This window comes from Candoia aspera, chromosome 1 (genome assembly GCF_035149785.1).
Source record: "Candoia aspera isolate rCanAsp1 chromosome 1, rCanAsp1.hap2, whole genome shotgun sequence".
Classification (NCBI taxonomy): Eukaryota; Metazoa; Chordata; class Lepidosauria; order Squamata; family Boidae; genus Candoia; species Candoia aspera.
In genome coordinates, this window is record NC_086153.1 from 341275415 (window position 1) to 341289089 (window position 13675).

A 13675-nucleotide genomic window follows, 5' to 3' on the forward strand; every position below is an offset into this window, starting at 1 on the left:
GGAGACCCTGCTGGGCACCGGCTCCATCAGGGACGGTTTCAGTCCACGGTGGTGGGAGATGAGAGGTCGGCCTGGTGGGCTCTGATACGTGGGGTGCTGCAGGGTTGGTCCTCTCCCCCAATCAATGCATCTCTAAGCATTCTTGTAAGGACATGAAACATCCAAGAGACTATCACACAAGGTTGTCTTCCTTCCTCTCCGCCCGATACCGAACAGTTTGCCAACGATGCCGTTTACTCCCATCCATCCATCCATCCATCCTCATAATAATCTGGCAGGATGAGTAACAGCAGGGACAGGAGAAGACCCCTTAATATTCACCTCACATGATCTTATTCATTAATGAAGTAGGTTTATCTAATCATAATGAAGGGAACACTGTGCATCATTTGAACTCTTGCATTAAAAATATACAGTGAGAAAGATTTGAGTGAAAAAGCTAGTAGAGAATTTTGCAAAGCCCAGGAGCCCATGTGCACAGGTATGCTTAGAACATTGATGTTCCTTGATTATTTCTGGATGAATTTTCTATGCCACTGGAACTGCAACGCAATGTGACCCTTCTTTCAAAGACTCTCCCTGCTATACAACAGGCCCCATGACAATTTTTGCCAAGACAGAGGAAACTGCCAGGGAAAAGAGAGTGGCAAAGGCAGTTCATCAGAGGAGACAGCTGAGCTTCCCAGGTCGACCAACGAAGAGGAAGGAGCAGAGGAGGCAGAGCAGGAGGGAGACCAGGAGGCTGTAGGTGAGATCTCGGTTGTTGGCCTTGACGATCGGTGTGTCGCGATGCTTAAGGAAAATGGCCAGGACTGCAGAAGTGATCACAGAGAGAGAAAGAGCGAGGGAAGCTAAAGTGCACCCCAGGGTCTCTTGATAGGAAAGGAAGTGGATCTTCTTGGCCATGCAGTGATCTTTGCCCTTGTGAAGGTACTGGTCTTCTGGGCAGGGGTCACAGCGAGCTGCATCTGCAATCAGGAGTCTTTGTCTAAGCATTTCAGATGTATCTGCTGTGAGCAAGCTCCCTCCCGCCAGGTGTCTCAGGGGTGACATGACTGTTCCCTTTCTGCAGCAGCCAACTCCCAGATGGTGATGGAATGACCTACGGTGCGAATTTTGGTGCCCCAAAAGGACAAAGCATCCTTGTTGAAGAAGATTAATCTAGGGAGTTCTGAAAATGGTCTGTGCTCTAAAATTGATCTATGGAGTCTGCTATGGAGGAAAACCTTCCCAGGAACACTGCTCTTTGGGGTTCGTCTTCATTATCTGTTGGCATGTGCTAAGTTGGTATAAAGAGAGAGAGAGAGAGAGAGAGAGAATGAGAAGGGAGGTGGGAGAGGGAAGGGGCTCTTTGCCTGATGAAAAGTGATTCATGGGGAAATTGGCTTCAGGAGGGAGGGAGGAAAGAAGGATTCAGAGGCACAATAACAGCCAGAACTCTCTGGCTCAATTGCTCTGCTTTATGTTTCAAATCAGTTTTTCCCATCACTCATCCAGATTTTTTTCAGGGAGGGTTTAACAGATATAGGTAGGTGGATCTCCTGTATCTCTGACAGGTTGATCAGTTTCAAAGAGCAGGTGGCAGTCATGGCCAGAAGGGCCTTTGCTGAACTTGTGTTGTGCACCAGTTGTGCCCCTTCCTGGATCGGGAAGCCCTCTGGTCAGTCACTCATGCCCCAGTCATCTCCTGTGTTGTGGTGGGTTTTGGCAGTGCTGCTGGTTCTCAGGAAGGAGGGAGCACATTCCAGGAAAGGGAAAGAGATAAGACAAAACATAGTCCAGGAGCAGTTGTGGGAAAACCCAGAGATTCAGAATAGCCCCACCCTAGGGCTTTCCCAGGTGATTTCCCCTTATGTTCTGTAGAGCTGCTTTAGTCTAGCAAGATTCTGTCTATACAGTGTGAGCAAATGAAGAACTGAAGTTTGACTGGATCGATGCTTGGTTGTTCTTGGGCTGGGCCTGCCATGTATACAGTAGACTACTGCAGTGCTCTCTAGATGGGGCTACCCTTGAAGAGTATCCAGATGCTGCAGCTGGTTCAAAATGCAGTCACCTGAGCAATTTGGGGTGCCTTAAAGATCGCACATGTAACACCTTTGCTGCAGAACCTGCATTGGGTGCCAGTTTGCCTCCAGATCCAAATCAAGGTGTTGGCAATCACCTTTAAAGCCCTAGATGGCATGGGTCCAGGTTATCTGAGGGATCGTCTCACCCCCATTACATCAACCCATTCCACCTTTTCAGGCAGAGAGGGCATGTTATGGAACCATCCATGAAAGATTGTCAATTGGCAGGACTCAGGAAGAGAGCCTGCTCTGCTGTGGCCCCTGCCCTATGGAACACTCTTCCCCCAGAAGTCAGGCAGGCCCCTACTCTCCCAGCCTTTTGGAAAGGGGTGAGGACCTGGCTCTGCCATCTTGCTCAGGGCATGAGGAGGGGTAATCAATCCTGGGGGTTTTTAGCACCTTGAAGAGGCTCCCATGAATTTAATGAATTTAAATTAAGAATTTTTCCATCTCAATCTTGGATTTTCTATTTATATTTTTAATTAAGAATATTGTTTTTATTGTATTTTAAGATTTATTTTTTCTAGTTTTATTGTAAACCGCTAAGAGTCGCTGTTTGAGTGAGATGGGTGGTGGTGAAATTTGAAATATAAATAGATAAAAATTTCCTGGAGATTGATATTCCTGACAGAAGCAACATGTGATAAAAAATTAAAATTAAGGCTTGAAGCCCAACCACGCCACACTCCTCATTCAGGGGAACAATCAGTAGTTGGTTTTCCTAGTGGTATGTTAGGTAGGAGTCAGGAGGCTAGTAGGGAACCCATCAATTGTGCCGTGAAACTACCCTCTATTAAATTGCTGTGGAGTGGGAAAGGCGGCATTGCAGGCAAGACAGTTTATTTATTTGTTTATTTCTTAAATTTCTTTGCCGCCCATCTCACATACGACGACTCTGGGTGGCTTACAACAAATAAAAACAATATAAAGCATATAAATACAATATAAATATCAAGGATAAAACATACAATTCAAGATGGAATAGAGGTCTTTTCATGGCACCCTCATGGGGCCAACCACCCCCATGAGGAGCTGTCACTCCCCCCATCCCAGGCCGGGTGGCATAACCAAGTTTTTACTCCCTTCCAAAAGGCCGGGAGAGTGGGGGCCTATCTCACCCCAGGGGGCAGCTTGTTCCAGAGGGCGGGTGCCACGGCAGAGAAGGCCCTCTTCCTGGACCCTGCCAATTGGCAATCCCTCATGGACAGGGCCCGTAGCATGCCCTCTCTGCCTGATCGGGTGGGATGGGTGGAGGTAGCAGGTGTGAGGTGGTCCATGGTTCACTGCCAAGCTCAGCATCTGCAATACTTGCTCCTGTTCCTGGACTGAGAGTCCCTCTTCCTAGTCCCTCATTTCACAGGTGGACTGCTGCAATGGGCTCTCCATGGGGCTGCCCTTGAGGACCACTTGGAAGCTCCATGTGGTCAGCATCTGGCTGCAGGAGGAGTGATGGGCAAGCCTTGCTATGCACATGCAGTACCTCTACACCAGCTAGCAGTTGGTTTCCAGATGCAGTTAAGTTGCTGGTTAACTTAACTGCATCTGGAACGTAACTTAATTTAAAGGAGGAGGTGTTGCCTCTCTTTGACTGACAGTTCTGACACCCAATCCTCCTACTGCCACACAGGATCTTGCAACTAGAGTGGTCCTAACCATCCCGTCTTTGCTTCCAGACCTCGAGTGGTGGAGGGTCCTCCTCCTACTGCTGAGGAAATCTGTTCCACTTGCAAAGACTTTCTACTCTGGAGAAGACTCTCCTGGTGCTTAATCGGGTTTTGTTCCCTGGTCATTTCTATGCATTTGGATGGAATTCAGAGGGGTTATGGAAACCATGGGATGAGACAGGTCTAAGTCAGGAATCTACAGCTGGTCCAAACTGCAGCGGCACAAGCAGAAAGAGGTGCATCTTGCTGTGCCCATGTGCCCTGTGGCTATGGAAGCTGCATGGGCTGCCAGTCGGCTTCCCGGTGCAATTCACGGGGCTGGTTGTCAGCTGTAAAGCCCTACCTGGCTCGGGGCCTGGTGATATGAGGGGCCTTTCCACAGCTGTGTCTGCCTGTCTGGGGCATTTGGGCGGAGAGGGTGAGCTCCACATCCCCCCAATTAAGTGCTGCCATCTTGCTGGGCCACATGCCAGCCCTCTAGGGCAGAGCAGATGGGGACACCAAAGCCATCCAGGTCTGTGACTCCCTTCCTTAGAGCAGCTTCCAAGTCTGAGTGTGCTTCCCTCCCCCCTCTGCTCCTCTTCCTGTGAATTGGGGGGGGGGGTCCCATCCGAATTGTTTTCTCCCGTTGGTTTCTTGGAGTGGGCTTAAGCCACATCTCTCCGATTGTTGCCTTGGTAACAAAACTTCCCTCTGTCCTTCAAGGTCGCTCTCTGTGCTGAAAGGCCTCCGGTCAACTGGAGGATTCTCCAAGAAAATGAATCAGCTTTATTAAAGACCACAGAGATGAACAGCTTCTGGCATTGTTCACTCATCCCTCTCAGGAAACTCAATGAGGCAGCACAGCAGACATTGGGGGGGATTTTAACTCTACCATTTTCAAAAATTGAATAGTAAAAAGGGAGTCCTAAAAACCCTCAGGAGTCTATGGAAACAAAATACATCCTTAAAAACAATGATACTGAACCCAACTCTTTGAAACAGTAACATTTTAAACATTTCCATTAAAAGGAATAAAATGGGAAAATGTCCTCATTGAAAAAGTATGCACATCTTGAACCCCAAGCGTTATCTCCACACAGATGCTGTGCCTCAGTGGGGACAACTGGAATACATGGAAAACACAAGGGTGGGTGATTGTTGGTGACAACAGGTATATTGTGATCAGTCGCAGCACTTGATAAGCAATTATTTAATGGACAAACTCCTCCTTCATTGCTTTATTTCTTAGAAATGTTATGCTATTATAAACATGCCTCAAAGACAAATATAAACATGGCCTATCCCTGCATTAGTTAGAGATTCTTGTTTCTTATTATATTTTCTCTACAATTCAGATCAGGCCTCAATAGGATAATGTAGCATTTGGGGAAAAAGATACAAGCCAAGAGACCGGATCCAGAGGCCAAGATGGAGAAGATCTCCACGGCCACCATGGACTTCCCTTTGGTGCTCAGGTAGGTGGGGAGGAAGGAGATCCAAACGCTGCAAAAGACCAGCATGCTAAAAGTAATGAACTTGGCCTCATTAAAGCTGTCGGGCAGTTTCCTAGCCAGAAAGGCTACTGTGAAACTGAGGAGGGCCAGGAAACCCAGGTAGGTGAGGACAGTGTAAAACATGGAAGCTGAGCCTTCCTTACATTCCAAGATGGTCTCTCCTACCAAGGAGTGGAAGTCCAAGTGGGGAAACGGGGGAGAGGTTACCAGCCAGGTGGCACAAAGAACTGCTTGGACTAAGGGACAGGTGAAGACAATGGAGTTGGTCAGTGGTTTTCCTAAGAGTTTTCTTGTCCTGTTCCCTGGCTTGGTGGCTATGAAGGCCAGAACCACCATGACAGTTTTTGCCAACACAGAGGAAACCGCAAGGGAAAAGAGAATGGCAAAGGCACTTTGTCGGAAGAGACAGGTGAGCTTCCCGGGTCGACCGATGAAGAGGAAGGAGCAGAGGAAACAGAGGAGGAGGGAGACCAGGAGGATGTAGGTGAGATCTTGGTTGCTGGCCTTGATGATTGGTGTATCACAATGTTTTAGGAAAATTGCCAGGACTGCTACCGTGATCACAGAGAGTGAAAGGGTGAGAGAAGCTAAAGTGCATCCCAGGGTCTCTTGATAGGAAAGGAAGTGGATCTTCTTGGCAATGCAGTGATCTTTGCCCTTGTTGGGGTACTGGTCTTCTGGGCAGGGGTTACAGTGAGCTGCATCTGAAATCAAGAGGCTTTGTCTAAGTTTTCCAGGTGCATATGCAGTGCACACAATCTCTTCCCCTCCAAGAGTCTCAGGTGTGACATGGATGTTTCTTTTCAGATTTAGTGACTCAGCATACAACATAAAAAATGGCCAATATAAAAAGAGCAATAAAAATATAAAGACCATATTAATACATATCATAAAAACCAAAGATGAGGGGAAGATAAAAATGGCTCCCCAACAATGGAACCATCTAAGCAAGTCTCCGGTTCCCTGGGAGCCCCAGGCCTGTTCTGGTTAAGCCTTGAGAGCCTTTCAGAACATCAGAAGGGATGGAAATGAATGAATTTAAGGGGAAGGATATTCCATAGGGTGGGCCCCATGGAAGGGAAGGCACCTCTCCCACTCCAAACGTCTCAGGACTGATGAATGTTTCTTTCCTTATTTATTTATTTATTTATTTTATTAATGAAATTTATATAGTTGCCCATCTCACCAAGAGTCTCTCTGGGTGGCATACAACAATGAGATACAATGGCCAACATAAAAACAAGAGATAAAATTATAAAAGCCATATTAATATATATCATAAAAGCCAAAAATACATACCATAAGTGAAGGGATGATAAAAATGGCTCCCTCAACAATGGAACCATCTAAGCAAGTCTCCAGTTCCTTGGGAGACCCAGGACTGATCACATAACCGGGTCTTGGTGGTCTTTTGGAATAACAGAAGGGATGGAGCTGATCTAATCTCAGGGAGAAGGATAGTCCAGAGGGTGGGGCCATGGAAGAGAAGGCACCTCTCCTGGGACCATCAAATGCATATCCCTAGCTGATGGTACCCACAGCATGCCTTCTCTGCGAAATCTGATGGGCGGGCTTTTCTTCATGGGCCAGCTCATGAAGAAAGAAATTGATGGAGGGACCCTCTGGGCATCTTATGGTGCCCAGAAAAAGGCAAATCATCCTTGGCTCAGGATGAGCCTGGGGATGAGTCGGTCAGAGACAGGGATCTCTTGAGCTCTGACTCGCTTTTAAATCTGATGTTTTGCTTTTTGCTGTGAGACAAATGGGCACCTGGCTATTTCACTTTATACCGGAACCCCAAGAATATATAGAGACCTGTCACCAGGAATCCTGCTAATTTCCTTAGAAATCAATATTCCTGACAGAGCAGCAAAGTGTGAATAACAATAATGGAGCCTTGAACCCCCACCCACCCCACTCCACTCCTTGAGGAAAATGGTCTGAATTTGGTGCTCCCATTGTAACTGACACTGGGTGGGGGTGGAAAGGACAGCGGGGAACCCACTGATTCCTGGCCTGAAACTCCCTTCAAGTGCATTAAATTGTTTGAGGAGAGCAGGACTGCCAGTCCTCCTTTCTCAGGAGTAAGAAAGGGCGACTGCGGGAACAGGACAATTTAGGTCTGTGTACCAAACCTTTTCTCTGACAACTAATAACACTTTGATGCATCTGGAATCGATCAGAAATGACAGACAAAACTTCATATTTCAATCAATGGAACGGCTTCCTTGATCCTGGAAGATCTGCAGTGGAAGATGCTGCTCAGGTGTGCCCTACCTGTCTGATTAGAAATGGTCCCTTCTGGACAAGGGTCACATCGGTAGCAGCAAACCTGCTCGCCTTCTGGAACATTTCTCCTCTCACCCGCACGGCACCTCTTCATGCCACACCTGGCAAAGGGCACCTTCTAAAAGAGAAAAGGAGAATGCTTGAGATGGCCTAAGTGATGAACATCCATCATTTTTTCATTTCCACATTCCCATTTCCATCTTCAGAATGTCTTCAAAAGAACTGGTTCAGCATGGTCCAACATAAAGCAGGAATAGCTTTTGGGGGAATTCAGGCCAGTGACATTCCTGACCCACCAATGGATGCCGGAGATAGGAACTGGGACTTCTGTGACATTCAGCTGCAGCCTTTCTAGGACAAAGAATCCCGAGGATCCAACTGAATGGGAACTGCCCATCAAAACCACTGTTCCCTGCTCTGTTTGCACCCTTGGCTTCCAGCAGGAGTTTTTCCAAATCCCAACCCTTCCTGGACATGCCACAAATCAAACCTGAATGTGTTCCATGCAAAGCATGTCCTTCAGCACATGGCCGTCACCTCTTCTGATCTGATAGACCTTTTCTCAGCTAGAATGACATTCTGCATCTCCAGCAGAGAATGACTCTCTCCCTGAACTCAGAACATTTCCTTATACCCCACCTTTGTGGCCCAGATGATTGCCTCAGAGTTAATGGCGAAATCCTGGGCTGGGGGAGCCCCAGGATCAATTTGGCCAACTGTCACAGGGACGAAAGATTGATTGGGCAGGAAAAGCCAGTTGAGAAGATCATAACGAGCTGATCCCAGTCCATCTTCTGAGAAGGAGACTTCACTTCCAGCACTGTTGTTGAACCGGACGTTCTTCAAATAGGGAAGAATCTGGAAGAAAAGAGACCCTTAGGGACTGGGGGAAGTAGAAATGAGACATCATGGCTTCTATCACGGATGCATCATTACTTCATTTCCACATTTCCATCTTCAGAAAATCTTTAGAAGAACAGATTTGCCATCCTGTAACATCAACCAGGAAGAGCTTCTGGGGAATTCAGACCAGTGGCTTTGCCCACTAACCAATTGGTGCTGGGATAGGAACTTGGATTCTGCATGTAAGGCAGCTACAGGTAGTCCTCACTTAATGACCCTAATTGGGACCAGGAAACTTCGTTGCTAAGCAACGTGATTGTTAACAGAAAGATCACATGACAGATCATATCGAGGTGATCCCAGTCCATTTTCTGAAAATGAGATTACATTTCTAGCTCTTTTAGTGGACCAGACCTCCTTGAAATAGACCCTGAGGAATGAGACCCTGAGGAATTCAGGTAACTGTCTGAAAATCACCAATGAGACATCGTGGCTTCTTTCACTCTATGGTGACCATCATCTTTGGAGATAATTGCAAGTCTGTACAGCTGGAGATGTTAGCTTGGTGGATATCTGAGTGATCAGGAGCAGCATGAAATCAAAGAAAACTACCACAGAGCATGAGAGATTGACCCGAACATTGCAAAAGGATTCTGTCATTGGGTGTTTCTGTCATGGCTTCTTCACCTCCAGGTTTTATAGAATAATCCCTACATACAGAGCTCTTAATGCCACACCTCAATTGTTATTGCTTAGTTTGGCTGTTGTAATCCTTGGCTAGAGACAAATCTTTATCTTGGCCATGGTCTTATAGATGACAAATTATATTTTAGGAAAGAGTAGGTAACTTATGCAAGAACCCGGTTAGACTCCACGTGTCCCTGCTGACTTTCGGTCACTGATACTCAAAAAGGGCTGAATGTAGCAGCCCCGTCTGGCCAGGGGCCAAGCAGGGTCCCTGACTTACATAGGATCTTCTCTCTTGAACAGAGCCACTGCCTGCCCTGTTTGGTCCCTCCACAATCGAGAGACATCCAAGGTTCTGCCCTGGATGCAGAGCAGCCGGAGGAATCTCAGAGCAGGAGGACTTGAGGGCCACTTCGCCTTGGAGCTCTGCTGCGTGTGCTGAGATTCACAGAGGCGCCTTTCACACAAGCTGAGCCATACCACAAATGGGGTACTAAACAAATGGTCTGTGTTCGCACAGTATGTTAAGCCACAGAAAAATAAAGCAAGTTCAAATGAATCGAGCTTAGTGTGGTTTCACTGGTTGGATTCAGGCTACATGCTGAAGGCAACTTAGGTGGAGAAGATCATAGTGAGCTGATCCCAGTCCATTTTCTGAAAATGAGATTACATTTCCAGCACTGCCATTAAGCTGGACCTTCTTCAAACAGGCAAGAAGCTGAAAGAAATCAACCCTGAGGAATTGAGGCAACTGCCTGACCATCACAAAGGGGACATCCTGGCTTTTCTCATCCTGTGGTGACCATCATCTTAGGGGATAATTGCAGTAAGTCAATCAAGCAACGCCCATGGGAAGCTGGCTCTCTAAAGACCTTTAGAATGGACAAAGAGCCAGAGATTACCTGCCATGGCTGGACATTGGAGATCCTCTTTCCAAGCCTCATCAGGGTTGGCCGCTCTCCTGATCCATGCATTGCATGTACTGCGTGTGCCACAGAATGAATGGCATTGTAGATGCTGTAACTTTCACCCATCATGCTCATTTCAAACACGCAAGCTGGCAGATTCTGCAAACGCTCCATTCCTGTACATGGTTTCTTCCCCTCTTGAGGGATTTCACCTGATTTCAGGAAACTGCACCTAAAGACCATTTCCCACCAGGGAGGGAGAAAGGCGTCTCCTTGGGCGTTCAAGGGGTCTAAAGACAGGAGGAAGTGCCTGAATTCTGGGACATCCCCAGTGTGGTCCCTGAAATGCAAAGCCCCATGGAAGGGCTTTAGAGTTTGCACTGTTCCTTGAGATGCTATAAAGCTACCATCCCAGTGGGAAGTCAGGATCCAGACTTTTCCAAATGAAATCTTAGTCTGTCGTTCATAAAGATCCACAGCCAGGTATATAATAGTAACACTACTGGAGTCCCCAAACAAAATAATCACTTCAGCTTTAAACCAAGTTGTGGGAAGAAGGAATGTGAACATATGAAGATTATTAACTCTCAACATTTCAGTGAAGGCCAGGCAGATCTCCTTGTGCTTGAGCATGGGCTTCAGGGAGGAGATGAAATGCTCTCCACGGTCATCCTCAGGGGCCACAAGCCCAACCCAGTTCCACTGGAAATGCAGGAGCAGCTGGACTAAGCCCACATACTGAGGAAGTTCATTGGAGTTAATTCGGAAAAAGGAAGGAAAAACTATTCTGTCTCCCTGAGTGAACTCGAAGTCAAATCCGAGCTGCAGAAAGGGAGAGCCTTGTTTTACACATGAACTTTTCAAAACAAGGTCAAATTTTATGCTGATGTTAAGCGTCACCATCCTGTGGTTTATTGCCCAGCAGTCAGGCTGACTCACTGTGAGCAGCAGCAATGCTTCTTCCCTCCATAAGGAGAGCCACCACTGACATCGATTGCTGATTCTGGCACGTGAGAAGCCAGGGGAAAAAAACATCAGTCTGATTCAGACAAGAAACCGGACTGAAGGGTGGCTATATTTACAAAGAATCATTTAGGAAGGAATTCATCTCGGATAGTATTTCAGAAACATGTTATCTTTTACCTCTTTGGGGTGGGGCCTAAAGAAACTATCCTCACACACAAAGATAAATATGAGTTCAACTACGGCATGGGTTCCCCAAATGACAAACTCCCGATGTGCCCCCAAATAACTTTGGCTTCAACTTTGGCTTCTGTGTGCGCTTCTCTTCTGTGTCTGCTCCATATGGAGGCCCCTTACCTGTGGGACCTTGAGGATGCCGAAGATGGAGGCCATCTGCCTTGAGGATTTGGGGACGAGATCTCCAATGACGGAGAGCAGAGTGTCCCTCCTGTCACATTTGTAGCCTGGAACCATTCGGCCTCGTGTCGAGAGCAGAGAGAGGCTGTTCAAGGAGATCCTCCTCACAGACTGGCTGTTGTCAGAGATACGGAAGCCGAGTGTGACGTTGGGGAGGAGAACCAAATCCCTGTTGATCTTCGTTACTGCAAGTACCAAGGCCAGAAACAGCTGGTAGTTCCTGGGCGTAATGCTACAATGAGAAAGCATTTGGGAATATGACAGGGAGGCTTGTGTGTGCTGGTGGCGTTTGCCTTTCCTTGTGTGTGTCTCTCTGTGTGTGTGTGTGTGTGTTCTCCTGGACTTTGAGGTGGTGACTCCATTTGTTGTGAGTCTTTGGACAAAAGAAAATGGATTAAGGATATTATGTGGATATTACTGCCACTGAAATCGTAGCAAACCCAGACTGGGGCTCAGAAGTTCCACAACCTAAACGGCCATGGCTCATTTACCTGAGTGATCTCTACTGTCCGAATGAATATTAGCAGCCAACCTCTCCACTAGGCCAGCAGAGTTTCTAACTCCTACCCCCTTCCTCACTTTTTATGCCGCCTATCATCTTCCTGCTGAAGGGTCCTCGGAAACAGGAACATTCCAGCCCATTTAATGAGCTTGGCTCTTTATCGGGAAAAGCACCAAGGCTCCTGAACTGCACCAGGACGTTGCGCACGTCGCTGAGGAAGAATGTCTGAAAGGAGTCCCTGAATCCTAAACAGAACAGACGATCCTCTACCCCTTTCCCCTCCAGCTGAATCTTACGTGGCTAAAACTGGGGTGAGTGGTGGCTCCTGGTGAAATTTTCTCATGACATCGAAAATTGTCCGCAGGGGCAGATTCCCGCCGATAATGAGATCGCCAGGCCAGTGATGCTCCTCCAGAGTCTGCAAAGGGTTCCTCAACACACACACACTTTGCGTCATCTTATGAGTCGTTGGAGGCAGGAGCCAGAAGAGGAGCAGCAGCAGGAGAGGCAGCCCATTCATCATTCTCGCCTTCCCTCCTGGATCAAAAATCGATGGTTCTTCAGAAGCTGAACTGCAGGTGCCCCCCCACCTCTCACCAGGGCTTTAGCAGGAAAGACGCGGGGTGTGGCACCTGGATGGCCCCCCAGCACATCTACATCACGGGTGCTTTCTCTTCCCTGTGTTTGATCTATCAGCCAAGGGAATGTTGAGGCCAGCTAAGTTTCATCGATTGCAAGGAAGGACCTTTTTTCAAGACAAGCTAAGCTGACATGTCCACGGCCCCTTGGGAGACCTCAGAGCTACTTCAGCTTCGTGTGTTTTATCTTGGGAACATTTTCCCGGAATCCCACGGGTGATAGATTAAGAATTACTGTTCTTCTGATAATTGCAAGAATAACATCCTACCCACTTAGCAATAGTTTCTCTTCATACGCCAGAAGGGGGAAAACATGTTGGTGTCTCTGGTTGTTGACCCATGGAGCAGATGGAGTTGGGAGTCGGGGTCCCGGGGGGTATTCGGCCTGCCTGAAACTGGGCACCTGCACCCAAGATGGAGTCTGGCCTGGGCCACAGTTGGTTCCGATAGAGTGAGGGCTAAGGGGCAATGTGGCAATCAGCTGTTTGGATGGAACACTTGGTTTATTTATGCCATATGACAGCAATGAGATTAGAAGGCAATTTCCCCCACAGTCCTTAAAAATAAAGAGGCATGGGGGTCTCTTAATGTGTCAGGTCAATTTTACCTCTGCAGGAGTGTTGCCTAACAACTGGTCAGAGCCCAAGAAATTTGCCTGCTGTTAGCTGGTGGGGGAAGAACGCCATCGACCATGATATTCTTCCAGACTCTCTGCATAGACCGAGATGGGGACATGGTCCTTTATGGCTCTCCTTCTTTCTCTGCAGCTGATTCCATTCAGTGTCATGTGACCCTGAAACACGATTTTTGGGGTCCCTCAAGGCTTGACATTCTCTCCCCTCCTGTTTCATGTCTCCACGTGGCCACTGGGGTAGGTCATTTGTCAGTTAAAGGTCAGGTATCATCACTAGGCCACACATTTGTACACATCAACCCTTGGCCGATCAGGCAATGCTGACCAGGTCTCACCCCAGCACCTAGAGGCTGTTGTAATCTGGATGGGGAGGAAGGTCACCTGCAATCCTAGCAAATCAAGGGGTTGTCAGGGCTTGATGTCCCCAGTTCTGGGGGACTTTCCCTCCTCGATCCTGCATGGCTTTGCACTGCCACACTCAGGACTGGTGCACAGTCTGGGGACTTCCTGGACTCTCAGCTCCTGGCTGAGCAGCAGATGGCACCTCCTGCCAGGAAGGCCTTTGCAC

The 13675-nt window shown here is 47.7% G+C and overlaps 1 protein-coding gene across 1 annotated transcript; it reads right to left on the reverse strand.

The window, feature by feature from the left end:
- Nucleotides 1-660: 660 nt before the first annotated feature.
- Nucleotides 661-12358, reverse strand: LOC134487557 (vomeronasal type-2 receptor 26-like). Its single transcript, XM_063289420.1, has 7 exons — nucleotides 12132-12358; nucleotides 11274-11565; nucleotides 9948-10775; nucleotides 8155-8373; nucleotides 7504-7633; nucleotides 5061-5930; nucleotides 661-968 (listed from the first exon to the last, which is right to left on the reverse strand). Exons 1-7 carry the CDS (start codon nucleotides 12356-12358, stop codon nucleotides 661-663), a joined length of 2874 nt encoding a protein of 957 aa, XP_063145490.1.
- Nucleotides 12359-13675: the final 1317 nt, after the last annotated feature.